The 10674-nt window shown below is 51.0% G+C and overlaps 1 protein-coding gene across 1 annotated transcript in view; it reads right to left on the reverse strand.

Annotated features, from left to right (window-relative positions):
- The window catches only part of ITGB5 (integrin subunit beta 5), a 57667-nt gene extending 54189 nt beyond the window's left edge, over positions 1-3478 (reverse strand). Inside the window, exon 1 of the mRNA XM_054277688.1 lies at positions 3373-3478. Within this exon, the coding sequence (XP_054133663.1) occupies positions 3373-3478 (106 nt within the window). The remainder of the gene's footprint in view (positions 1-3372) is intronic.
- Positions 3479-10674: the final 7196 nt, after the last annotated feature.

Below are 10674 nucleotides of genomic sequence, written 5' to 3' on the forward strand. Positions count from 1 at the left end.
GCAACATACTCATCTCCCCTTCCCACACAGGTCATTCTCACAGCAGACTCACGTTGCAGAACATTACTTTTATGTTACTACAAGAGACATTTCCACAGGATATCCAGGTTAAGCCTTGCAGTGTGTTTGCACTGGGACATGTCCAAGGCAGCAGGGGTGGAAGGGCACCGAGGGCTCTCCCTGCTGTGATCCCAGCACCAGCCAGGCTGATGCTCTTTGCTCCTGGGTTGCTGCTGTCCGGCAGCACAAGGGTCCAAGCAGGTTTCACTTACAAAATCCACAATTTGCACTTTGGGCTTTAAAAATGAAGTGGAACCACACAAGTAAAGCCAAAGTAGACATCAATGGTATGGGCTCTGAATGCAGCAGCTTGTTCAAGCTTGCCTGTGGCTATGAATGTGCCCTTCCACGCCACTGATGGCCCAGCTCCCCCGGGTGCAGCTATTAACTTCCACTGTCAATAAATGATTAAAGAAATCTTCAGCCGAGGTTTCAGCACACAGGCTGCACACTCCAAATGAAATGCCTCAGGCTTGAACTCCCAATCTGCTATTTTTTCCAATCCAAATGTCAATAAAAGCATTGTCAGGCCTCTATTTTCAGCCAGATGCTTCTGCAGAAACTAGTGCACCACGCTGCTGCTGGGTGTAATCTGCAGATTCCTCAGAGTTGCCAACAGCTGCTGAAGAGTCCTATGAAGTTTTCTCCTGACCCGAGAACTTTCTGCCCCGAGAGCTTTGGAAGAAGAATTTTTGCTGCATCCCATGTGAATACTGCACCAAGAAATGGAAAGCAGTGGCTGCCTGGGTCGCTCCAGAAGGGGCTGAGCTGTGAGCACAGGAAGCAGTGAATCAAGCTGGACAGCTGGAGGAAAACCTGGCATGCCCTGGACTAAAAACAAAAAGAGGATAAGCAGGTCCTGTCAGTCCCTGCAGAGGGCTGGCCCTGCACTGACGGGGCTCTGCTGCCCACAAGGTGGTCAGCTCTAACCCCAGAGAGCCAAGCCCTGCACTCCCTCTATGGCTCTCATTCAAACAGGCTCCTTGGGCTCATTCATGCCAAACAAGAGCCTTCTTAAGAGTGTGGGCTTTTTTTTTTCCTTCTGGCTGTTACCACATCCCCAGGCGTTTCATTCCTTTTTTGCATTCAGAAGTGATATTCCAGCTCCTGGACACTCAAAGAGCTCAAAACACAAATAAGTAGCATAAAGCAAAATGTAACTCGTTCAACTAGTTAAAATTTAGACAGCAATTAACACTTGCATTTACAAACCCTACAACATGGCCCAAAGCCTGTCCTTGAGAGCTGCTGCTGCTCTGGCAGCTGTGCACAGGGTAACCCAGCTAAAATAATGGGCTTTATACAGCAAATACTTGCATTCCTACCCTGGCTACCCAGGCCTGGCTCTCCCACAGCTTCACTCGCCCATCCGCATGGAAATATTTACCTCCATTCCTGACTGCTGGTTTTTGAGAGTTTACTTAGCCACAGTAAGAGCTGAATGAAAACCAAGTCTCCTCCTTGCAGTGCGTGCCATGACCAAAGCAGCCCACGCTCCTGTGGCCAGCCATGGGGTGACATTCCTCCCGGTGGCAGCTTTTGAAGTCTCCAAGTATGCTTTTCTTTCCACTCTGCAGCGACGCTAAACCATTTCCAGCATTGTTGTGAAAACAGAGCTTTGTGAAGCCCTCCAATTTTAGACTGAAACCTGAGCTTTTAGAGTTGGAGTTAGAAACACGCAGGGTTTTCCAGATGCAAGTCTTTGCTGTGCTTGGTTCAGTGCAGTCTTTCCCAAATCCAGCAGAGGAAGGACCTGATGATGCTCATGCCAGTCCAGACCCTTGCAGATGCTGGGGCAGGTCACCCACTGAGGCTGGGAGGAACTCGGTCTGCTCTTTGGACTGTGGCACATTTAATGAAACCACTCCTGAAAAATCAACTGAACTTCTCATAATGGGAAAATTCCATCCAGGGTTTAGCTGGGATTACTCTGGAGGTGAATAATCCACTCCCTGGATTGCTGAGCTGCACTGCCCACATACAGTCCTTCACACTGATGCCACTGAGTCCTAAGCCCTGCACCCTACTTATTTTGCACTGTAGTGTCCAGCAAGCACAAAGAACATCTCCAAATTACATCCTTCCCATAGACTGAGCTGCAGGAGAGCCCAAAAAAGTAGATGACAGTGTATCCTACTAGACAGCAGGGATTTTGATACATCACACTAGAGATGCAGAGCAAGATAGGAAACTCTGATGAAAGGTACTCATCAAATTTACTCATAAAGATGCTCCAGGCAATCAGACCTCATTTTAAACCTGTTCTGCAAGAAATCCTAGTTTGGGCAGCTCCTCAAACGGAGGTGAATGTACTGGCTTGCTTAGGGAAGACAGATTAAAAAAAAAAAAAAAAAAAGTGATGCACTTTATACAGCTAAGCATTAAAAAGGAGCATTTTATCTGTGTTTGCAATAAGCATTTTAAGAGACCCGAGATGGTCTGCTACAATACTGAACCATCACTTTCATGGATCAGGCACACAAAAAAAAATAAAATTAGGAAAACTTCTCCTGAGCTTTTGCAATTATGTGCCACAGCACTCTGCAAGATGAGCCTCTTCCTAACATTACTCATTAAAATATCAAGCACTTAGAGTAAGTACTGGAATGGTGGACTTAGGCAATTTGTGGGGTCCCTTCTTATAAAAAAGTTTCCCCAAATGCTCAGAGAGGAGGGAAACCCTATTTCCAGTGATGCTGGAGCAGAGTTACAAACTGCACTGCAGTTCACGTGTGTGTGGGTGCAAACCGAGAGCATCCCCACGAGGGACAGGGACCTCTGTCTGGGTGCAAGTGAGGAACGATGCAAGGTGAGAGCGTGGATCCCGGTGACCGGCAAGGCACAGCCCGTGTGCGGCTTTCTGCATCGATTATCACACCAGGCAAACACCCCGGGAAGTGCTCACCCTGAACAGAAGCGGCTGCAGCCGCTCCCATTAGGAATACACACATAGAGCGAGCGGTATAAATAGCAGTTCCGTGCTTTTTTTAAGGCGAACACCCCGCGGATGCGGTCCGTGCCCCGCAGCGCTGCCGGAGCGCGGCTCCCCACACCCGGGGCCAGGCGGGACGGGGTCGGGGCTGGGGATGCGCGGAGAGCCCCGGCAGTGCCACGGCGGGCAGGGGACAGCGGGGACAGCGGGGAGCGCGTCCCGCCGGCTGCGGGCGCACGGCGGGGGAGGCAGCGGGAAGGGGGCGAGAGGAGCGCAGCGCACGGACGGTAACGGAGCGCACCGAGGCGGGTCTGGGGGCCAAGCCGCCTTCCGGAGCGGCGCTGGCGGGGCCCGGGGCGGCGGCAGCGAGCGGCCCTTACCTCTGCCGGGCTGCAGCGGGGCGGCCAGGAGGAGGAGGCGCAGGAGGAGGAGCGGGGGGGGCCGGCGGGCGGCGGCGGGGGCCGGCAGCCCCCCTCGGCGGGGCATGGTGCGGCGGCCGGGGCGGCCGGGCTGCCCTTCCCGGCCGGGCCCTCCCCGCCGCCTTTTGTGCGGCCGCGGCGGCGGCGGCGGGAGGAGGAGGCGGGGGCGGCGCCGCGGAGCTGCCCGGGGCCGGCGGGACGGCACGGCACGGCACGGCACGGCACGGCACGGGGCGGTGTGCGGTGCCGCTGTCCGGCTGTCCGTGGGTTTGTCTGCGCGTGTGTCTGTCCCGCTGGCGAGGGTGCGCTGCCGCCTCCCCGCCCCGCGCAGGGAGGCGTAGCCCCGTCCGGAGCGGGACCCGCGGGCACGGCCGGGCCCACGGACACGGGACAGGCACACGGACACGGACACGGACAGGCTGGCTAGGCTGATGCACATGCACCCGCCCTACCAGGCACGGGCAGACACACGGACACGGCAGCAGCAGCGCAGATGCACCCGCAGGCACACGAGGAATGCGCGCCCGCCTCTCCGCTCGCAGCAGGGCTCGCACTCATTCCCCACGGGTCACTGCCCGCTCTTACGTGGCGCTTTTGCCGCCGCAGGGATTTTCGCTGTGCCAACAGACTGTGTCCGTTTCTGTGTCCATTGCTGAAGGGCTCTCTGAGCCGCGGCACTCACGGTCTGGCGGCTTCTGGGCACGGTCCGCGCCCCCAGCGCTGGGACATCAACACTTCGGATCGAAAGGAAGCGCCGGATTGTGATCGTGATTGGGTTGCTGGAGAGCTTTCTGTATTCTGCTGCTTTTAAAATAAATCATAAATCATCCCTAGAGCTGATCATTGGTTTTAAAAGCAGTTTATAGTAACAGGTAACTTACCCATGACCTGCAGACCTTCATGACACCCTCATGTCTGCTAGATCTCACCATCAGATCTTGCTTAAAACACATGTTGTGCTGCTGTTCTCAGACAGAAGTGATTAACTGTAATGCCACCTGCCAAAATTCCCCCTTACTTGCATTGATTTCCAAAGCTGCTTTCACAAACCTTGCTGGTTTCTTCAACCTCTTCATACCCCCGGGAGAAACCAGGTTTAGGTTTAAAGTGACTATTTGTTGTTCTAGGAAATACACACCTACAAAAGTTGTTACATTTTAACTGTACCAGGGCTGCTAAATCAAAACAAGTCCTGATGTGGCTGTGGGAGCATCACAACCCTACTGCTTGCAACCAGTGCAAAAATATCACTAAATGCCTCACCAGAACCTCTGCCATGGCAGGAGTGTGGTGTGTGGGACAGGCAGTAACCCACAAGCTGCCCTCAAGCTTTTGGCTGTGCTTGGGGAAAGGGACAGCATCAGCTCTCCCTGTTGTCCCAAAAACATAAGGTGCATGCTGTCACCCTTTATTAATAATAAAATAAATACTGGCCATGTTGGGGCTGACCTGGATGTGCAAGATGTGGTGTGTGGGGACTTCAAAGCAGGCTGTTCCTCTGTGGAATGTTTTGTATTCCTGTGGGGGGGGGGGGGGGGGGGAAAGGAAAGAAAGTGAAATGCAGATCCTGCACTTGCAAGAGTTAAAGTACCCAATTCCTGGGTAATTGCATTACTACCCAGAGAAGCCTTGTGTAGACCTGGATCTTCTGGCCATGCCCAAGTACCCCTAGACCCAATTGCAACTATGAGTACCCATGGATAGACTCATGTTTGAGAGCTTTAAACTATTCCTGGCTGCAGGAGCCGGGAAACACTCATCCCTCATCCCTGCATCCTGCCATGCTGCCCTGGGAGCAGTGGGTGGAGGAGCAGATGCCCAGGGACAAGTGGCAAATGAGCAAGGAGGGAAAGGAAAAGCAGGGCCATGGGGTAAAGAAACTCCGTGGAGGGAAGGGAACCACCTTCTGAGACTCAGCTGTGGCATCTCAAGGGGCAGAGAAGAGGGCTTGAGGAGGCAAGCAGTACTTTCAGAAGGAATGTGCTGCAGCAGGACCAGAGCCAGGCCAGGCACAGGAGCTCCCCAGTCCCTGGTTATTTTTAGCTGGGCTCAGCTGAGGCCCAGCTCTCTCTTTCTGCAGGCGCTGGCACAAGCACCTGGTGCTCGCTATGCCCAGGCTGTCCTCACCCCACAGCCCCCTTGAGGAGCCCCAAGAGAAGGGGAAGGCCAGGAGCTGCTGCTGTGCACTTTTTGAGCAGTAAGATATTGTTGATGCTCAACATCTGCTATCAGCCATCATGTTTTTCAAGCCAAATCCTTTGGAGGTCCTGCAGTGTCACAGGTGGCTTATCCTGTCCCAGTATAGCACCAGTGACCAGCATCACTGTGTGCTGTGTACCGGGAGGACCCCAGGAGCCACAGGGGAGGAATGCTGTGGCTTCCCTAATGAGAAGAATGTTAACACCCTTCTCTGAAGCTGGTGCTGTGCTCCTGCCCCACATGCAGCAGCAAAGAGGATGTAACTGCACAAATGGCCAAACAAACATCTGTAACACCAAGAGGGGGAACTCATGGTGAACGTGAGGTGGGCAGCTCAGTTCCAGAAACAGAAGGCAGCCTTGTGTCCCTGAGCTTGGCCACCAGCTAAGAAATGAGGCAGGAGCAGGGGTAATGTGTGGCCTGAGATGAGATCCACTGAGAAGTTTTGGTATAAAACCTTCCTGCTTGCAGGTGGCAATGTGCCCTGGTTGTTTTTCTGGAGTCAAGCATGGGGTAGCAGTAGATGCCCCAAAAAGAATTTCCTTCATTAAAATGTAACACCACATGAAACCAGATAACCCCTTGATCTTCCTCCTGGGATTCCCTTGTTCTGAATAAGGGATTGAGAAAAAAGCTTTTGGTGCCCACATCCCAACAGGATTATTATGGACTCAGTAGAAGATGAGTTTGAGGCAGCACCAAGGTTTTGGGAAGAGAATTGAAAAAGGGCTCTGTCTCCTCGGGATTGTGAAAGGATGACCTACAGCAAAGTCCCCCTTCATCTCCAGAACAGCCACCACCACAGCCTGGGTCCTTTCTCTCTTGATATCCTGTCTACAAAATGCCATTCCTGAGGATCACAAAGTCCGTGAGATCCCTGAGGCTTCTTCAAGTGTTTACGTGCCACAGCCCATAAATACTTGCCAAGGCCCTTGAACTTGGTTTTTCAGTATCACTGCACAGTTTTTCTGTAACAGAGAGAGGAAAATCCCTATTTGGAAAGGCCTGATCTTTATGTTCATTTTCTTATCACTTACACTTTAACCTGTGGTTAAAGCAGAACATAAACCCAGAGTATCTGACCTGGGTATGGATTTGAACGTGATGTAATTATAAGTTGATTCTCTGTCTCTTTTATGATCAGTTATATAAAATCCTTTATCTAAGATACTTCAGGTGTTCTACAGATAGGTTTTCATTGTCCTATTTTCCTTGGGGCAGGAAGGGTGGATAAAAGCATGTGAGTCACATCTAGATGTCTGCCGTGGCACCGAAGAGGTTCTGATTTTCAGTGGTGATTCCTTCTTCTCTCTGCACCAGCCTGAGCCACTCCCAGACCCTTGCAAAAGCCACAGCCTGCTGCAGGGTGAAGCTCCACCTCTGCCTTGGTGTTTCACAAAATACAGCCACTCTCCAGCAGCAAAATCCTGGGACATCTCTGACTTTCTCCCATTTCCAGACTCTGTGGCACAAGTTTAGGTTCGCTGCTTCCTAGGAGCTCCAGCTGGAAGGAACATCATCTGTCTGGATGTGACTCCTTACAGCCCCATTATTGGTACACCTCATTCAGCCACCATAGCTGCAGTAAGCTCAGGGTCCCAGGCACAGCTCTCTAGTGTGCAGCAAAGACCAGCTGAGACATCTGACATTGCCTCTTTCCAGGAGTCAAATGGCTGGATGGGAATCCAGGTGCAGCCTGGTTTCATGGTGCACAGCAGGTCCTGAACATCCCTCAGTCCTTTGGTCCAAGCAACCCTCCATGCAACAAAGGATGGCCAAACTGGAATTCAGATGGCAAGAAAGTGGACTGATTTATGGTTTTAATGAAAAGGAATTTTAGGAGAGCTAGGGTCAAACTGGGGTGTAGGATCAGGGATGTGAAATAAAAGGCAAACTCACCTGAACCTTGGAAACCTCCACCGTGTTGCAAACAGTTCCTGTGCTAGGAAAACACTTCATTTTCCTTTCCAGGTCCTCACCATGCCGTTTGCTGTTCCCCTGGCTGTGCCATGGTGGGAAAGAGGGGACAGAGACACAAGGTGTGGGCACTGTGCAGCTTTGCCATCCCCACGCTGCCCCCTCCCACAAGTGAGCCACAGACCAGGCTGCTGGGGCTTTCATGGAAAAAGGTTGTCTCCTTTTTCCAAGGAAGCTGTAAAAAAAAAATACAATTCGCACAAAATGCTTGTTAGTAATAGGCAACTACCACGTGCCAAAAATTACAATAATAAATTTAATCCTATTTCTATTCTCTGGCTAAAGATGCAGCACATGTTGCTGCTGCCTGCTATAAAAATAGATATTTTTACCATCTAAGGATGGTAAAAATACTTCTGTTCTCAGACACTCAAGAGCAACACTAGTCCCAAACAGCTCCTGACCTGCTGAAGAGCAGCATTGCAACACTTCTGGGAAGCAGAGAGCAGCACCCAAAGTGGTTTTTTACCAAATTTTGACTCTCTAATAGATGAAAAAAGGCAGAGCTCAGAATAAATCTCTGAGTTAGTCCATGCCTGAAGCTGCTGGGCTGGAAGGTGAGGGAGGTACAAGGGGGAGACTTTCCTCTGTGGTACATAAAGTTGGGACAGGCATGGTGAAGCCAAACTGGAAGCCAACTTGGCCAAGTTTTGGTGTGCCTACAGCCCCTGGAGCAGGCTGGGAGGCACTTGGCTGCCTGTCTACAGGAGGGGCTCACTGATGTGCTGAACTGAAAATGGTGATGGGCATCTCCAGCCATGAGCCATCCCAAAAAATATGCCCCAATCCCCAGAGTTCAGTAATGCTCCATCAGAGGGGCAGGAACGCGCTCGGCTGGGACACAGGAGAAGGTTAAAAATTAGCAGCTCCATGGAAAGCTGTGTGCGTGTATCTATTAATGGTTAGCCCCAAGGAAAGGCAGCTCATGGAAAGGCTTTGGCTCTGCTGTGCCTGATCCTGCAAAGAGCCAGCCCCACCTTGTGGCCTGGGGTTCTCCTGCTCGGTGTTGGAGAGGAACGAGCGGCAGGAGGTTGTGGCAGCCCCAGGGTCCGTCCTCACCACCCTGCAGGGCGAGCTGAAAAACTTTCTGTCCTCCTGCCCCACATAAACGGGCCCCACTTTGGTTAGCACTCCGGAAGAAGATGCTGGATGCATCGGGCAGGGGGTTCCTGCAAATGGAGAGCCCAAAGAGATTTCTTTGTATGCCTTTCCTTTCTCCTGCATTTCATGTAGGGGGAGCATCGTTAAACAGATCGAAAATGTCAGCAGGTAGAGCCAGCTAGGCTTGGCTCCACTCAAATCTCTGGCAGAATTCCCACTGAATGCACTAAAACTTCCAGTCTTAGGCACCTTGATGAGCACAGTGCTCTGGAGGCACAAAAGAGTTTCCAAGGAATTCACTTGGGTCTGTGCAGTTTGGAGCTCACAATGCCCCATGCAGCTTTTCAAATCACAGCTGACACCTGGCTATTTAATCACTACCTGAAATAAATCACTGGATTCCGGCTTTTTGCTCATTTTTCTGGCAAGTGGGTTTTGCCCAGCATGAGCTTGCTGCAGAATCTGTTCACACCAATCTTGGAAGGACAAAACAGTTGAGAAATGCTAAAGAGCCTACAAGGAAAGGCCTTGCTTTGAAAAGAATAATAACGTGCACATGTTGTAACACAAGTGCAGCACCAGCCCTGTTTCAGCTAAAGGAATGATATACAGGCCCAGGCCCACAATTCCTCCCCAGAGACCCCTATTCCCATTAATGTCAGTACAAGTTAGGCACTGAAATACCTGCCTGGACTTGACCCCTGTTTCTCACCAATTTAAACATTCCTCTGCTTGAGAGGGGATTAAGAACCTTAGCACTATAATGACCTCTTGAATTCATTGACTGTTCCAGATATGAAACATTTCTTCTTTTAACTTTTGGCTGATTTACCCTATAAAAGATCTCTGTGGATAAAAAAAAAAAACTTGAGAGAAAGCCTTTTTTCCCCCCCAAAGTCTCATTTATGCAGCAGACTTTCTTTCCCCGGCTACATGCAGACACCTAGGACTGGAGGGGAGGCAGAGATTCCCTAATCTTAACCAGGCTCATGTCTTGTAGCATGGAACAGGCAGCAGTGCCACCAGTGAGGGTCAAGGGGAGCCCTCACAGGAGGGCTGGGGGCCTTCCTTGCCCTCCCACCCACCAAGCTGTGATGGATGTTACTGTGGGAAGATGTGAATATCACCTTTGAAAATTGGCTGCCAAACAATGACCAAACAGGGAAACCAGCTGGGTTTCCTCAGAGTGGCACCAGTGGTATTAAAGTTTCAGAACAGGCAAAAAAAAAAACCCACAAAAACAAACAAAACCATCAAAAAACAAAAACAAACCCCCCCCCCAAAAAAAAACCTACCAAAAAACCCCAAAACCTCCCAAACAAACTAAAAAAAGAAAATGCTTGGCTGCCATAGATGCCCACTTAAAGCAATGTTGGATCCCTCCACAGCCCTCTCTGGGGTCCTGAACAACATTTTTTCATTTTTAATTTTTCTCAGTACCCTATTTTCCTTTTCCTTTGTCTGACCCTGCAAGTGTCCCAGTTCCCCTGGGGCAATCTCTGCCGTGTTTGGGCCAGCAGCTGGGCAGATGTTCTCTCTCGGCTCCCCTTGGTGTCACCCACACCATTGGGTGCTCTGGGGGCACTGCCTGGGGCTGGGAGACAGTGTCCAGGGGATTTGGAACAGGGAGAGGCAGGTGAGGCACAGCTCTTTTAGCCACTTTATAAGATGTTTAACTTCCACCAGGAGAGGGAGAGTGGGAGCTGTTGGTCTCAGTTTGCTTCTCCTGGAGAGGAGCAGACTTTGCTCTCCAGAGGTTTCTCTTTGGAGCCTGTGTGTGAAAGCCAGCACCTTCCAGACTCAAAAGAAGCATTTTGCATTTTTTCAGTTATCTGTTTGTGAAATTTTCCCTTTATTTCTTTTATGAGGCCGTTTTTACACAACCAGCAGAGCCCCATGCTCAGCACCTTACCCTGCCTCTCTTTATGAACAGCCTGGCCGTAATTAGGTCATATAAAATCCACTATGTACAAATGCCACAGGCCT

The sequence above is a fragment of the Melozone crissalis genome, unplaced genomic scaffold, assembly GCF_028551555.1.
Source record: "Melozone crissalis strain CALT ecotype California unplaced genomic scaffold, PUWL_Pcris_2 ptg000023l_1, whole genome shotgun sequence".
Taxonomy (NCBI): domain Eukaryota; kingdom Metazoa; phylum Chordata; class Aves; order Passeriformes; family Passerellidae; genus Melozone; species Melozone crissalis.